Source organism: Danio rerio, chromosome 21, assembly GCF_052040795.2.
Source record: "Danio rerio strain M-AB ecotype USA chromosome 21, GRCz13ab, whole genome shotgun sequence".
Classification (NCBI taxonomy): Eukaryota; Metazoa; Chordata; class Actinopteri; order Cypriniformes; family Danionidae; genus Danio; species Danio rerio.
Window position 1 is genome coordinate 50,900,001 of NC_141041.1, and position 17,456 is coordinate 50,917,456.

General features: G+C 38.1%; 2 protein-coding genes and 1 long non-coding RNA gene across 14 annotated transcripts in view; 1 reads left to right on the forward strand and 2 right to left on the reverse strand.

The window, feature by feature from the left end:
* Positions 1-17,456, forward strand: part of ddx46 (DEAD (Asp-Glu-Ala-Asp) box polypeptide 46) — an 800,847-nt gene that overhangs the window by 141,542 nt on the left and 641,849 nt on the right. The window lies entirely within an intron of this gene.
* On the reverse strand, positions 2,081-6,161 carry LOC147832045 (uncharacterized). 2 transcript variants are annotated; one of them, XR_015520901.1, is made up of 2 exons: positions 4,153-6,161; positions 2,081-4,093 (listed from the first exon to the last, which is right to left on the reverse strand). It is a non-coding gene; the product is annotated as an uncharacterized LOC147832045 (long non-coding RNA). The 2 variants fall into 2 exon arrangements; XR_015520902.1 differs by having other exon boundaries at positions 2,792-4,082; positions 4,153-5,923.
* On the reverse strand, positions 6,703-16,369 carry si:ch73-269m14.2. Of its 11 annotated transcripts, none has more exons than XR_015519410.1 (5): positions 16,253-16,369; positions 15,075-15,447; positions 14,592-14,968; positions 13,988-14,527; positions 9,727-11,073 (listed from the first exon to the last, which is right to left on the reverse strand). XR_015519410.1 is itself a non-coding variant. In NM_001442471.1 (3 exons), the coding sequence occupies exons 1-3, from the start codon at positions 16,359-16,361 to the stop codon at positions 10,942-10,944; spliced, it is 1,701 nt and encodes a 566-aa protein (NP_001429400.1). In that variant the 5' UTR covers positions 16,362-16,369; the 3' UTR covers positions 6,703-10,941. The 11 variants fall into 11 exon arrangements, 1 of the variants encoding a protein (NP_001429400.1); XR_015519408.2 differs by having other exon boundaries at positions 14,592-14,989; XR_015519406.1 differs by having other exon boundaries at positions 14,571-14,989.

The following is a 17,456-nucleotide window of genomic DNA, read 5'->3' on the forward strand; positions in this document are numbered from 1 at the left end:
GTATCTGCTGTGTAAAACATATGCTGAATAAGTTGGCGGTTCATTCCACTGTGGCGACCCCGGATTAATAAAGGGACGAAAAGAAAATTAATGAAGGAATGATTTATAATCTTCACCTATGCTGCAGAAAAGTACATTTAAATCAACATTAGTGCGAGTTTGATGAGCAGCTTTTTTTTTTTAATTAACCTATAGTGAACTCGTCAAATGTGATGCTTCAGGATTTAATTTGCATTTATTAAAATAACTGTTTACCTGTTTCTAATGTAAAGTACATCTAGAGAATGAGGAGAAGCTTAGAGTAGCCCTCCAGTGGTGAAATCTGCAAACCACAGCACAGCAATATATATATATAATCACATTGGAATTATAAGATTTAATCTGCATTCTGAATGATTTTGAGATATTGAGCTTAATTTTTTTTTGCATTTTATATAGCCAACAGTATGTGTGTAGCATGATTTTACATAAAAAGTCTTAAAGTATAAAAAACTTATAAAAAAAAACATCCCATAATGTAAAAAGTTATCCTTTAATAAGAATATGTCAATAACGATATATATATATAGAGAGAGAGAGAGAGAGAGAGAGAGAGAGAGAGAGAGAGAGAGAGAGATTTGTTTGCAGTACATGCAGATTTAAGTTTTATATATATAAAGAACCTTTGAAAAACGGCTTCATTTCATTAATTCATTCATTTTTCTTCAGCTAGTCCCTTTATTCATCAGAGGTCACCACAGCGGAATGAACCACCAACTATTCCAGCATATGTTTTACACAGCAGATGCCCTTCCAGGTGGGAAACACTCATACATACTCATTCACACACACACTCACACACTCCAGCCAATTCAGTTCATGTGTTTGGACTGTGTGGGAAACCGGAGCACAAGGAGAACATGCAAACTCCACACAGAAACACCAACTGACCCAGCCGAGACTCAAACCAGAGACCTTCTTGCTGTGAGAACACAGTGCTAACCACATAGCCACTGTGTTGCCCCCAGGGCATAATTTGAAAATAAATATATTTCTGGTTTATTAAACTTGCTTGAGTAGAATAAACCATTAACTATCATTTTTACCTCAGTAAACTCCTAATTAGCTGCTTATTAATAGTTATTTAAGTAGTAGACTATGGATCTAGATTATGTGTTTTATAAGTGCTAATAAGCAGCCATAATAAGCAGGCAGTAAGCCAGTAGTTAATAATGAGAATTAGCTATTGTAAGCTGCTGTTTTAGTGATATAACTTCTAATGCCAACTAGCAAATAAGACACTTACAGATTAATAAAGTTTATGATTGCACATAACCCTGCTGAAGGTAAAGAGTAAATGCTGCTGAGGTGGGCTGAGTGCAGGTTTACCTGTTTCTCCCTGGACTCTTCTGCCCTCCGGTGGCTGCTCACACATACAGCGGGGGGAAGCATTGAACACGTCATGTGTTTTTCCTGGGAATAATATTTCTGAAGGAGATGCTGACATGGAATTGAAGCAGATTTTGGTAAAACAAAACAAACATAAAACAACAAAATAAATCTGAATAATTAGTAGTGTGTGAGATAACACTGGAATAACAGAAGGAGAAAGAGCTGAACTACTGAAACGTGTTTAATGAAGCCTCATGCACTGCTCAGGGGTGAGTTTCTCACAGACTTCAACAGAGTGTGTAAATCTTGGTGCTTCTGTGGGTCTCGTCTATCAAATCTGAGCTTCATTCTGTATCCTCTATTAAGTTTAGATCAGGTGATTGGCTGGGCCATTCTACAGCTTGATTTTCTTTCTCTGAAAGCATCTGAGAGTCTCCTTGGCTGTGTTTTGGATCATGGTCTTGCTGAAATGGTTTGATCTTCATCCTCCTGCTGATGTAGATGTTGGACTGATGGAGCTGGTCTTCATTTACACTGAGGAAGAGCAGAGGCTTACTGAAGAACTACTGAGAGATTTCAGCTGCTGTCTGGGCTTTCACTGCCCAACTACACCTCCCTTTCTTCATCTGTTCTTTTCCCCTGCATCATTTCATTCTATTACACAGAACTCATTTGTAAACTAATTAGTTTTGTTTTCTTTTTATATGGATTTCTTTATATGGATTCCAATCATGCTACCCACTGTGCCACTGTGTCACGTCCAAGGACATAAATAAAGTAAAATACCTGCACAAGATCAATGATTAGAGCACAGGTGTCAAACTCAGTTCCAAAAGGGCCGCAGCTCTGCACAGTTGAGTTCCAACCATAATTAAACACACCTGATCAAACTAATTGATTCCTTCAGGCTTGTTTGAAACCTACAGGTAAGTGTGTTGGAGCAGGGTTGGAACTAAACTGTTCAGGGCTTCAGCCCTCCAGGAATTGAGTTTGACACCCCTGGATTAGCACATACAGGAAGCATCGCTCAGCTGTTATGGATATACAGGGCAGCATCTCTCACGGACTCAAATGATCCGTTGTCTTAAGTAAATGATTCACTGAATTTGCAAGCTGATCTGAATGGTGAGGGTTTTTATTTAAAAATGAAACAACTTTAAAGTAATGCAAGTTAATGAGCATATATTATGGCTGATGCAGCACATAATAAATATTGATTTGACTTTTTTTCCATGCTTATATTCTACATTTGCATTTTCCAGCACACTTTGTTGGTTTGTTGCACACTTAATCATGAATTATGAGTGACAACATTCTGAAATTTAATATAAACATTTACCAGTGAGTACTTTTAACAATTAACTACATTAAAAACCAAGTGCATGTGTGATTTCTCAAATAAAAAAAGAAATTGGAAGACTTTTACTGAAGTGTTTTTATTTTATTAGGGCATCTGTACACGCATTATGATAAACCTGTAAAAAAAAACATTTGACTGTTTTACTTTTCTTAAAATGGCTTAACTTGAAGTGCTGTTAAAAAAAATTGGACAAAAAAACATTTTAAGGTACTTTATGAAATGTTGCTATGGCAACAACGTCCAACAGTGGATCTACCTGAGAAATTTAAAAATTAAAACTTTCCTTATAATTGATCATTTTTTAGTTTGAAATAATTTAATTGGTGTTGCAGCATTGAGCTTTAACACAGAACTTATAAATGACCCCTTATACACACTTTACCACAGCTCATATTCCTACAGCTTTCATTTATTCTATTCTTTTTTTGCTGAAAATTATTGAAAACAATCATAATATTGTATTATCATATATGCATAGAGAAAATATTAATATTTTCTCCAGTAAATATTACAACAAATAAATAACAAGTCTGGTATATCCAGATGTATCAGAATAATGTAGCTACTAGCTAACAACGTTTATATATATTATACAACATACTATACTACGCCTTTTGTATCTGCATCTGAGCTAACTTACCAGAACTGACTCTATCAAATGTCTAGTCTGCATCTTTCATCTCACCCTCACTTTTATCTGCAGGAAGAGCCAGCTCTGTCCTTTTCTTCTATAAATTACCATAGAACATGGTGGTGCTCGCTAATACACTGATCCCTGTATTCATATATATTCAAAAGTAGTATTGCAATTAAAACTAGAATTGTACATTTCCTAAAGGAAATGTGAATGGGGTTTGCGTGGCAAATCGATGGGGTAAAATGCATGACCGTACTGGCCAAAAAGCAACAACATGCTAATCGAGGTTCTAGCAACATGTTAATATGATTAGCATGTAGCTAGCATGATACTAATAGTGTTAGCATCATGCTAGCAACATGCTAATCGAGTTGCTAGCATGATGCTAACATGATTAGCATGTAGCTAGCATGATGCTAATCGTGTTAGCATCATGCTAGCAACATGCTAATCGACTTGCTAGCATCATGCTAATATGATTAGCATGTAGCTAGCATGATGCTAATCATATTAGCATCATGCTAACAACATGCTAATCGAGTTGCTAGCATCATGCTAACATAATTAGCATGTAGCTAGCATGATGCTAATCGTGTTAGCATCATGCTAGCAACATGCTAATCGACTTGCTAGCATCATGCTATTATGATTAGCATGTAGCTAGCATGATGCTAATCGTGTTAGCATCATGCTAACAACATGCTAATCGAGTTGCTAGCATCATGCTAACATGATTAGCATGTAGCTAGCGTTATGCTAATCGTGTTAGCATGATGCTAGCAACATGCTAATCGAGTTGCTAGCATCATGCTAGCAACAGTGCTAGGGTGCCCTGAGTGGTTGCTAGGTGGTTGCTAAGGTGTTGCTAGGCGGTTGCTAAGGTGTCCTAAGTGGTTGCTAGGTGGTTGCTAAGGTGTTGCTAGGTGGTTGCTAGGGTATTCTAAGTGGTTGCTAAGGCGTTGCTAGGCGGTTGCTAGGGTGTCCTGAGTGGTCGCTAGGCCCTTACTAAGGCGTTACTAGGCGGTTGCTAGGTGGTTGCTAGGCGGTTGCTAGGGTAATTTGGGTGGTTGCTAGGCAGTTGCTAGGGTACCCTGGATGGTTACTAGGCAAGCCTCACATACATGCCTGATGAAATAATTATACTTAGTAAGCGTTTCTAGCAAGTTACAGTACATGGCTAGTCAATATTAGCATGTAGCTAGTCACTGCTAGCATGTGTAGCATATAGGAAGTTCCGTTTGCTAGCATGAGTCAAACGAGCCAATCCCCAAGTCTCTACGATGTTCCGATGCTGAGATATAGCTGTTGATGAATGGTTGCTAGGGTACTCTGTTTTGTTGCTATGGGCGAGGTTACAGAGTGAACTTGAATGTGGTTGGCTGTCTAAGTCAAATGAACCAACCCCCATGTCTCTATGACACTGCTATGTAAAGATATGCATGTAGGCCAGTTATAATGGCAGTCTATGGGACCAGTTTGGGGGCGTGGCTTGTGAGCTTCATTATCATATCGAGATGCTCATTGGTTGTCTGAGTCAGATGAGCCATCCCCCAAGTCAATAGGACACTGCTAAGCAAAGATATGCATGTAGGCCAGTTATAATGGCAGTCTATGGGACCAGTTTGGGGGCGTGGCTTGTGAGCTTCATTACCATATTGAGATGCTCATTGGTTGTCTGGGTCCAATGAGCCAACCCCTAAGCCTATATGACACTGCAATGCAAAGATATGCATCTAGCCCAATTATAATAGAAGTCTATGGGATCAATTTGGGGGCGTGGCTTGTGAGCTTCATTATCATATAGTGATGCTGATTGGTTGCCTGAGTCAAATGAGCCCACCCCCATGTCTCTATGACACTCCTATGTAATGTTATAGATGTGTGACCTTTATAATGGAAGTCAATGGGATGTGCAATGGGACATCCCACCCCATGTTAAGTCAATGGGGCAGTTATTAAGGGTCTTTAAATGGTTTGGGGGGGCGTGGCTTGTGAGCTTCAAAATCATATTGAGATGCTGATTGGTTGCCTCAGCCAAGTAAGACAACCCTCAAGTCTGTATGACACTGCTATGTAATGTGATTGACATGTGAGTCAAGAAATGAATGGGAGTCAATGGGCCATGTAAAGTCAATGGGGACCCCTTTGGGACGTCCTAGCACCCCAGGGGTACAACTTATACCCCTTTTTGGGGTATGTTCTCATACAGGCTGCAACCCCCTACAGATGTTGCGAATCCCATATTTCTACGAATTTCACACTTGGCGCTATAACGCTTTAAAGGTCGTCCCATTTCGCGGGGGCGTTAGTGCTGTTCTAGAAAAATGAATGGGAGTCAATGGGGCCAATGTAAGTCAATGGGAGCACTTTGGGACGTCCTAGAGCCCCAGGGGTGCAACTTTTACCCCCTTGCGAGGTATGTTCTCACTTAGGCTGCAACCCTCTACAGATGCTGTGAATCCCATATTTCTATGAAAATCACACGCGGCGCTGTGAGTCGTCAAAGTTGGGCGTAATGTTGAGTCAATGCGTTTTGGGGGGTGGTTTTGGGGCCCCTGCGGGGCCCCAAAACCACCCACCCCTTATAAAAGTCATAGCACACCATTCCCGATAAAGCCGCACGATTTGAGCCCACTTTCAAGGGTCTGGGACGAAAGCTGCGGGACTAGTTACGCGCCGAAAAAGTGTACGGAAGAAGAAGAAGAAGAAGGAAGAAGAAGAATAATAAACCACAATAGTAAGAATGGACTTTGCCTATGGCAAACCCCATTAACTAGCTTTTATCCATAATGCAAATGTCATTAACACGTGACTAATCAACATTTTATAACTAGCATTCATGTTGTTATTGTTACAACTTAAAAGTTCACAGCTGACCTTGCTAGCTAGCTAACCCGTTGCAATATTGCATGTTCCACTATTGCACAGTGTTGCCATTTGGTAACACACACATTTGACCGATTTGCAAAAAACTGGTTTGATTTTAAATAATTTAAGTTGAGAATATGTCATCATAACTTACTGGAGGTGATGTTTCAGAGTTTTTTTGTGGATCTAAAATAAATTGATCCTTTGTTTTTATTGTCGTTTACACTTGCATTTAGCAACTACTCACAAAAAACGCCAGTCTGTCAGAAATCGTGCTACAGAAAAACACTGGATGTCATGTGACTTGACCAAAGCACATCATTGGCTACTCTAAGGTCTTCTCTTTCCAACAAAAAAATAATATGTTAGTCTTAAAGAAACAGTGTCAGGGAAATGAACATGAGTATCATGTTACCATATGGTTACGCCGTGCAGTAGAGGGTTAATAAAGCACTGAAAGTCACAATGTCAGACCCTCCACTTTATTGAACAATCACAGCAGGACTAAATATGTGGCGTTCATGCACAGACACTAATGATCGTCACGTAAATCAGAGATAACGAGGCTCATTTACGATATCAGTTCTCACTTTACAATAAGATTCCATTAATTATTGTTCCTGAACTGATAATCAATGAACAATAGCGCAGCGGTCATTAATCATACACTGTCTACATCAGGGGTGTCCAAACTCAGTCCTGGAGGGCCGGTGTCCTGCAAAGTTTAGTTCCTACCCCAATCAGACACACCTGGTCTATAATCAAGCTCTTACTAAGCTTTCCAGAAACATCCTTGCAGGTGTATAGAGGCAAGTTTGAGTTTACAGATAAGCAGATAATGAATTCACGAGATACTAATGCTTAGTAAATAGTTCATAGTGTGCAGCTTTTATAGTGTTACCACAAAATCTAAATGGAATACAATAAGGTTCATTAGTTAATGCATTTACTAACATGAACTAATCATGAACAACACATGTACAGCATTTACTAATGCATTATTAACATCCAAGTTCAAGCTTGTTAACATTAGTTAATGCACCATGAGTTAACATGAACTAACAATGAACTACTGTATTTTCATTAACTAGCATGAACAAATACTGTAGTAAATGTATTGTTCATTGTTTGTTCATGTTAGTAAATGCATTAAATAACATTAACTGATGAATCTTATTGTAAAGTGTGACCATCTAATTTATAAAAGAATGGAGTTACACTAGAGTTTGCTTTGACTTGAGGCTGATGTCTCCTAGTCTTATTAGTATTAGTCATTTTAAAATCTGGGATTCGTCTGCATTTACTTTCAGTTTGCTTTTTTGTAGCTCAGCAATAAAGGCTGACAAGGTTACGTCAAGCTAGAAATGAGAATCACTGTTGAAGGCATTCACCTCAACGCTCTCCGTCACTCGTTTCGTCAGCTTTGGCCCGCGCGCACTACTTTGAGCATCTGTGCTGTAGCGTAATATACAACACTAACCCCGACAATACAGCACTGACACTATTACACAGGAGCAGACGGTCACTTTTTAGAGCTTTTCAAGGTTAAAAGTTGTTGGAAGGAAGATCAAAATCCCATAATGCAGATCAGATATGAATAAATAAACAAAACACAACAACATGAATCACAAAATACAGAAACTGCTGGGATATTCTTACAGTTGTTCCACATTTACTAAAGCATTAATGAAAGTTGTGCTTGTTAACATTAGTTAATGCATTAGTGAGTTAACATGAACAATGACAGATCAACAGAGATGAATACTGTAATGACTGAGTTATTCGGTGGTCATCATTATTACACTGCAAACGGAGGATTTGTGTCGTTTCCAATCTAAATAACATAATGCTATACGTAACATTTAAACAGCCTCCCACTGGCTTATGCTCATGTTAGTAAACACAGTAACTAATACACCCTTACTATAAAGTGTTCCCCGGTTGTGTAGCTGACACACACAGATTCAGGACACAGTCCTGTTCTCACACAAAGCAGCTAAAAGAGAAAACAAGAAGAGATGCTGGCTGTGTCCCAAATCACCCTACTTGTTCCTGGAGGGCCGGTGTCCTGCAGATTTTAGCTCCAACCCTAATCAAACACACCTGAATGAGCTAATCAAGGTAGACTTGAAACATCCAGGCAGGTGTGTTGAGGTAAGTTGGAGCTAAACCCTGCAGGGAACGAGATCGGTGACCCCTGCCCTACACCCTTAATAGTGCACTACTTGAGGGAGCAGCCATTTTTAGAGGAGTCAGAAATCATAGTGAACATTATGAAATGCTCTCAATCAATCCCACAATGCACTGCAATAACATGTGCACACGCCATAAACACTCAACATACGAGTTCGTGCGCTGAATGAATTTCCTGACTACTAGATGGCGTCTAAAGCACAATCCTATCAGTGTAAAGTTTCAATCATCCATTCGTTTCCTTTTCAGCTTAGTTTCTTTATCAATCTGTGGTCGCCACAGCGGAATGAACCACCAACTTCTCCAGCATATGTTTTATGCAGCACATGCCCTTCTAGCTGCAACCAAACAACGGGAAACACCCATACACTAAGGCCAATTTACTTCATCAGTTCCCCTATAGCGCATGTGTTTGGACTGTGGGGGAAATCTGAGCGACCGGAGGAAACCCACTTCAACACGGGGAGAACATGCAAACTCCACACTGAAACACCAACTGACCCAGCCGAGGCTCGAACCAGAAACTTTCTTGCTGTGAGGCGATTGTGCTACCCACTAAGCCACCATGCTGCCAAGTGTATGGTTCAAAATATATTATTATTGAATTAAAGTCTTTTCTAGAGATGGGTTGCGGCTGGAAGGGCATCCGCTGCGTAAAAACTTGCTGGATAAGTTGGCGGTTCATTCCACTGTGGCGACCCCGGATTAATAAAGGGACTAAGTCGACAAGAAAATGAATGAAAGTCTGTTTCATTACTAATAAGCAGCTCACTGAGTGTTTAATAACTATCAGAGTGTCTGATTGAGAAGTTTAAAGTTTGGGTTTTGCTAGTTAATAAATAACTCAGATGAATTAGATTTTAACCCTAATGGCATCCCTTCAGTGCACTCAGCAGTGTTCCAATGCACTCATTTCATTCACTCCTTCAAGTGCATACTATATTAGTGGACTACTGTAGGGGGTAGTGAATGAGTGTATGAGGGCGATTTTGGACACAGCAGCTGTTTTTCCACAGAGTTTTTGGCACGGCAGATCCCGCTCCTCCAGACACTGTGTGTGTATAACAGATAAAACAACTTCACTGAAGTCATAACGCAAATGTGAAGGGGATCAGCCTGAAGCTCACACACACACACAGACAGACACAAACACAGAGACAGACAGACAGAGACACATACAGACATACAATCAAAGTCAAAATGAGTGTGATTTTTTTTTTCTTTCTTGTCCAAATATTTCCCAAATGATGTTAAACAGATTCGGGATTTTTTTTTTTGTATTTCCTATAATATCTTATTTGTTTTATTTCGGCTAGAATAAAAGCAGTTCTTAATTGTTTTAAAGCCATTTTAAGGTCAATATTATTGGCCCCTTCAGCAATATTAGTGTTGGATTGTCTCCAGAACAAACCACTGTTATACAATGACTTGCCCAATTACCCTAACTTTACCCTAATTACCCTAGTGAAGCCTTTACATGTCACTTTAAGCTGAACACTAGTGTCTTGAAGAATATCTAGTCTAATATTATTTACTGTCATCATGGAGAAGAGAAATGAAATCAGTTATTAGAGATTAGACTTCAGCTGTACATATATACACACACATGGGCTCATAGGAGGAGAGCGTCCACACACAAACCAAATAAATCATGAGTAAATTTGTGACAGACACCAGGTTTATAATTAAATATTTACAGAACAAACCTTTCTTCATTTGCTTTTCTTCAAAGTCGTAAAAATGCAGTTCTGCTCAGACTCGAGCACAATCGATCACACTTCACTTGAAGGAGGCGTTCATAACACAGTCATGACACCTTTATAATCACGACATGACGCATCATGAATTTCATGCTGCTATTAAGCCTCACTAGCTTAGTTGTCATTTTAAATGCAGAGATGACATGGTTTGAGATGTCTTTGTTATGACAACTTGACTGCCATGACAACTTGTTATAAATCTGTCATAAACATGATGGCCATGAGGTCATTATAGTTATGTCATGAATTTTACAACAGCATCATTAACATTTTTACTTGACCCCACCTACAGTGCAACGAAATAAAGAAAATATCATTAGATGTCATTAAATATTAATGATGCTTTAATAAAATAATTCTCCGGCATATTAACACTTTTACAGGGAAATTTTCTTGACAAATTAAATTTGTTCCACTGGGAAAAGTGGTCAGGAAAATATGCATAAGACAATTATAATGGCCTCATGACGATGTTAACGATGTTGTCTTGATAAAAACAGATCATTATGAATGTTTATGTCAAGTTGTCATGATGTATTTTGATATGTCAGGTTGCCATAAAGACATCTCAATCAACATCATATTTGCCTTGAAAATGACATAACTGAATGAATAACAATTGTCATAACCTCTTCTCCATATCCACGAGTCGTGTCGTGATTATAAACCTTTAATGGTAGTCTTATGAACACCCGTTCAGGTAAAGTGTTACCTCACATTCTCCCCTGATTAAATAAGACACGGTGTGCAGCTCAGAAGATGTAGTCGTTGGTCATCTTGAGCGAAGGCATGGCCTCGTGGACGTTCTGGTCGAGCCGGTGATACTCCACACCCCGTGAGCAGAACCCATCCCTCCAGCGCCGGCTCTGGGCCAACAACATAAGCTAAAGAAGACAACAAGAGGAGAAGCATTCATCATTGCATTCATGGTTGTATTGATTGTTGCGTTTATTATTACTTTCATTATTGCAATTATTGTTGCGCTCATTGTTGCATTCACAGTTGTGTTCACTATTTAATTTATTGTTGCGTTCACTGTTGCATTCACTGTAGCAATCATTATTGCAATTATTGTTGCATTCATTTTTGAATTCACTGTTGTGTTCACCATTCATTCACTGTTGTGTTCACTGTTGCTATCATTGTAGCATTCATTGTTGCGATCATTGTTGCATTCATTGTTGCGTTCACCATTTCATTCATTGTTGCGTTTATTATTGCATTTATTGTTGCAATCATTGTTGCATTCATTGTTGTGTTCACTATTTCATACATTGTTGCATTCATTGTTGCATTTATTGTTGCGTTTATTATTGCATTCGTTGTTGCATTCATTGTGTTTATTATTGCATTCATTATTGCGTTTATTATTCCATTAATTATTGCGTTTAATATTGCATTTGTTGTTGCATTCATTATTGCATTCGTTGTTGCATTCATTATTGCGTTTATTATTGCATTCATTGTTGCATTCATTATTTCATTCGCTGTTGCATTCATTATTGCGTTTATTATTGCATTCGTTGTTGCATTCATTATTGCGTTTATTATTGCATTCATTGTTGCATTCATTATTTAATTCGCTGATGCATTCATTATTGCGTTTATTATTGCATTCATTATTGTGTTTATTATTGCATTTGTTGTTGCATTCGTTATTGCATTCATTATTGCGTTTATTATTGCATTCATTATTGTTTTTATTATTGCATTCATTATTGTGTTTATTATTGCATTCGTTGTTGCATTCATTATTGCATTCATTGTTGCATTCATTATTGCGTTCATTATTGCGTTCATTATTGCGTTTATTATTGCATTCGTTGTTGCATTCGTTATTGCATTAATTATTGCGTTTATTATCGCATTCGTTATTGCGTTTATTATTGCATTCGTTGTTGCATTCATTATTGCATTCAATGTTGCATTCGTTATTGCATTCATTATTGCGTTTATTATTGCATTCATTTTTGCGTTTATTATTGCATTCGTTGTTGCATTCATTATTGCATTCAATGTTGCATTCGTTATTGCATTCATTATTGCGTTTATTATTGCATTCATTATTGCGTTTATTATTGCATTCGTTATTGCGTTTATTATTGCATTCATTATTGCGTTTATTATTGCATTCATTATTGCGTTTATTATTGCATTCGTTGTTGCATTCATTATTGCGTTTATTATTGCATTCATTGTTGCATTCATTATTTAATTCGCTGATGCATTCATTATTGCGTTTATTATTGCATTCATTATTGTGTTTATTATTGCATTTGTTGTTGCATTCGTTATTGCATTCATTATTGCGTTTATTATTGCATTCATTATTGTTTTTATTATTGCATTCATTATTGTGTTTATTATTGCATTCGTTGTTGCATTCATTATTGCATTCATTGTTGCATTCATTATTGCGTTCATTATTGCGTTCATTATTGCGTTTATTATTGCATTCGTTGTTGCATTCGTTATTGCATTAATTATTGCGTTTATTATCGCATTCGTTATTGCGTTTATTATTGCATTCGTTGTTGCATTCATTATTGCATTCAATGTTGCATTCGTTATTGCATTCATTATTGCGTTTATTATTGCATTCGTTATTGCGTTTATTATTGCATTCGTTGTTGCATTCATTATTGCATTCAATGTTGCATTCGTTATTGCATTCATTATTGCGTTTATTATTGCATTCATTATTGCGTTTATTATTGCATTCATTATTGCGTTTATTATTGCGTTCGTTATTGCGTTTATTATTGCATTCATTATTGCGTTTATTATTGCATTCGTTGTTGCATTCATTATTGCATTCGTTGTTGCATTCGTTATTGCATTCATTATTGTGTTTATTATTGCATTCGTTGTTGCATTCGTTATTGCATTCATTATTGCGTTTATTATCGCATTCGTTATTACATTCATTATTGCATTTATTATTGCATTCGTTGTTGCATTCATTATTGCATTCAATGTTGCATTCGTTATTGCATTCATTATTGCGTTTATTATTGCATTCATTATTGCGTTTATTATTGCGTTCGTTATTGCGTTTATTATTGCATTCATTATTGCGTTTATTATTGCATTCGTTGTTGCATTCATTATTGCATTCGTTGTTGCATTCGTTATTGCATTCATTATTGCGTTTATTATTGCATTCGTTGTTGCATTCGTTATTGCATTCATTATTGCGTTTATTATCGCATTCGTTATTACATTCATTATTGCATTTATTATTGCATTCGTTGTTGCATTCGTTATTGCGTTTATTATTGCATTCGTTGTTGCATTCATTATTGCATTCGTTGTTGCATTCGTTATTTCATTCGTTGTTGTATTCATTATTGCATACATTGTTGTATTGATTGTTACATTCACTATTGCATTCATTATTGCATTTGTTGTTGCATTCATTTAGGCATGGACTGGTATAATATACTGATGGTATGATAACCTTGGCTAAAATCATCGCAGTTTCACGGTATTGTGATTCTCTAAAATATCTTCTTTTTAAATGTCTGGATTAAATGTACTTTTTCCCCATTGAACACAAGGAATTTTATTTTAAGAAACATTTCAAATATTTTGTCAAATAAATCATTGGATTCTGCTTGTCTTCATTAGTTTTAAAAACACAGATTTCTTGAAAAGGCATCTTTGAATGTTCATGTCGCATGTCCTGTAAACTTCTGCCAAATAGGAGCCCTTTAAAGGGTTATTAGTAAGAATTATACCTTAAATTAAGCATGGACAAAACCATTTCTGGATATGCATTGGTCAGGAGAAGCGTACCTTTCTCTTGTTGTGGTAGGTAATGTAGATGATGGCCACCAGGAAGGCGATGATAACCAGATGGAAGAAGAAGTGCGAGTCTTCATCCTGGGTGCTGTAGATGTTTATCTCTGAGCTCTCAGGAGGAGTTTTGTAACCCTGAGGGTAATTTTTTTTTCCTTGGCTATCCTCAGGAGAGCTGATGTCATCCCACGAGCTTCCACCCTTAACTTCAACATCATTGCTTACATCATTCTCATCAACAACTTCATCATCATCATCGTCGCCATCATCATCTTCGTCGTTGCCTGTGTCATCACCAAAGCCCAGATCTGGTCCTAAAAACGTGCTTTCAGCGATGTACTCTGTAAAGTTCTGTGGCTGCGGTGCTGCAGGGGAGGGTTTCAGGTGCTCTGGGTCATTATCCTGCTGCTTGTGGTCATTTTTTGGCTGCACAGAGTCGTCACCCTTCTGCACAGGGTCATTATTCTGCTGCTTGTTCTCGGTTTCCAGCTGCTTGTTCTCGGTTACCGGCTGCTTGGACTCGGTTTCCAACTGTTGCTTGGGCTCGGTTTCCAACTGTTGCTTGGGCTCGGTTTCCGACTGCTTGGGCTCGGTTTCCGACTGCTTGGGCTCGGTTTCCGACTGCTTGGGCTCGGTTTCCGACTGCTTGGGCTCGGTTTCCGACTGCTTGGGCTCGGTTTCCGACTGCTTGGGCTCGGTTTCCGACTGCTTGGGCTCGGTTTCCGACTGCTTGGGCTCGGTTTCCGACTGCTTGGGCTCGGTATCCGACTGCTTGGGCTCGGTTTCCGACTGCTTGGGCTCGGTTTCCGACTGCTTGGGCTCGGTTTCCGACTGCTTGGGCTCGGTTTCCGACTGCTTGGGCTCGGTTTCCGACTGCTTGGGCTCGGTTTCCGACTGCTTGGGCTCAGTTTCCGACTGCTTGGGCTCGGTTTCCGACTGCTTGGGCTCGGTTTCCGACTGCTTGGGCTCAGTTTCCGACTGCTTGGGCTCAGTTTCCGACTGCTTGGGCTCGGTTTCCGACTGCTTGGGCTCGGTTTTCGGCTGCTTGGACTCGGTTTCCAACTGCTTGGGCTCGGTTTCTGGCTGCTTGAGCTCGGTTTCCAGCTGCTTGGGCTCGGTTTCCAGCTGATTGAGGTCGGTTTTCGGCTGCTTGGGGTCAGTTTCCAGCTTTAAATCATTTTTTTGTTTCCCCGTGTCGCTTTTGAGATTCTCTGTGTTGTTTTTCTGCTTCTTCGGATCATTATCTTGTGGTTCTGTATCTTTATTAGCAATTGGAGCAGTGGGAACATCTACTGATTTGTTGCTGTTTTTACCCTCAACAGCAGGAGCTGAATCATCACCCAACACCTCTGCCGACTGACTCAAAGTACTGTCGATCGGGCTACTCAGATCACTGCTGTTCTGTGTATCTGGAGCTTTCACCTCTTTACTGTCCACAGTGGCTGGGGGTTCACCATCTATGCATGAAGACAAGCAATGCAAGAGTCATGAAACACTGAAATACATGGGCAGACTTGCTTTAATATTCACACATTCAGACTTTCACCTTCTTAATGTAATGTCATTAAAGTGTTCTTTACAAACTCTAAATAGTGAAATCATATTTGCAGCCAATGACTATCAAAGTTCAATCAATTCAGTCAATGTGATAGTGCTGATGTTGTTTTGAAGTCATTCTTATAGAGGTAAAGTTGGTTTTGGATATTCAGACATTCTCCTTAATAATATGATTTGAGAAAAGTATTCTTTCCCAATTCTAAATAGGGAAATCATATTAGCAGTCGATGATTATCAAAGTAAAACCATGTTTACAGTCATTTAGATAGTGCTAATGTTGTTTTAAAGTCATACTTGCATGCTAATTCTGACCGAATATTCAAATTAGGGTGGTAAACAATATAGAGACCGTTAAATGAACGAATGTGTGAATATAAAGCCAACTTCACCTCAATGTCTTCCTGGTCTGATCATTGTTGACATTGTCACTCCCGGAAGTGTCCACGTCACGAAAAGCAAAGACTTCCGCTATTGGAGTCAAAGAAGCTAATTCATGGCTAATTTTACCATATGTAAATATATCACTTCATTAAAAACATGTCATATTTTACTGCACAAACTTCTGATGAAAGAGACATTTTGACGAGCGCGGGGTTTATTCAGTTTCTCTTTGTCACAGAAAGTGAAAGCTGTTTTTGAGTACATCAACAGCACAGGCCTCGGGAACACACACTACAGGTGTTGAGCGGTAAATCCTCCACTAACCTGCGATTGGAAGTGAAGCGCAGCTCACGGAAAACACCAGCATTGACACTAAAACTAAAACTTTCACCATCGTTGAGTCCTCCAGTGGCGTCTGTCGCACCGCAGCCATCTTCTGCTGACGTCACCGAGCCGCATGCGCAGTACAGCCACCGCGCTTTGGGGTTGCCAAGTGCTCGATTTTCCGTCATAAGTGCTTAGCATAATTGAGTACACCCCATTTTGGAAAATGAATATTTTTATCTGTTTCTCAGAGAATATAGGCGATATATTTGGTGCATTTGAACAAAAGAGATTTATTAAACAGATATATTTATTAAAATAATATTATTAATATTAATAAACATATTAATAAATTGAAAGATAATACAATTAAAATCAAGCAAAATATTGCAAAAATAAATTACAACCAACAAAATTGCAACTAAATCTTTCCTTTTTTGTTGCCGTTGACTTTTCCTCTTTTTAAAAATTCGTCTTTAAACAAACTATGTAAATTAGATTATGCAGGCAAAGTTTGATATAGTGTCATTGGATCTCATTAGCACAAAACGTTCCTTTTCATATTGATCAGTTTCTAGAAAACTGCATTAAGGTCAATGTAAGCAGCATTAATTAGAGCAGCTGTATTTATTTAGACGTGCCCTGTGTCAACAATTATCAGCCAATACTGAAACAGGGTTTATTGGATATATGGAGGAAATGTTCTGCAGGTCTTTTGAATAATTTAAATTTTCCTCAGAAAAAAAACATCAAATGCTTGCAAACACAATGAGCCGATGTTTTTCTGCAGCAGCAAAGTTTATAATCCGCACATAGCAACAGAACTGGCTTTACCTGTTAGGTTGATTACGTAACTACGCTCTATTGTGTCATATAGAAGTTATTAATATCAGCCAAAAAATCAACTTTGAAGATTGTCATATTTTAGTTATTTAATCTTGTTTTTCTCCTGAAATGTTGGACAGTTCGATGTTAAATAAATAAAATCCATGTGCAATAAAACTAAATTAAATTGAAGTAGCTAATCCAGTATATAGTGCTATATCCAATTAACCAATATTAGATTTGTCTGAAAGTGAATCAGTTTTTACTAAAGTACCTAATTTATGAAAATAAATTAAAAATAAAATGTAAAAAATAATTAAAATATCTAAAATCAAATTAAAATAAACTAATAGAAATAAATAAAAACAATAAAAAAATT

Bases quoted from the DNA above. Each gene is read 5' to 3' on its own strand.
- si:ch73-269m14.2 (NM_001442471.1), bottom strand. From the start codon at position 16,361: ATGGCTGCGGTGCGACAGACGCCACTGGAGGACTCAACGATGGTGAAA. The intron at 15,448-16,252 runs GTTAGTGGAGGA...CTTCATGCATAG, and splicing joins CGCTTCACTTCCAATCGCAG to ATGGTGAACCCCCAGCCACT. The intron at 11,074-13,987 runs GTACGCTTCTCC...TGTCTTCTTTAG, and splicing joins CCTACCACAACAAGAGAAAG to CTTATGTTGTTGGCCCAGAG.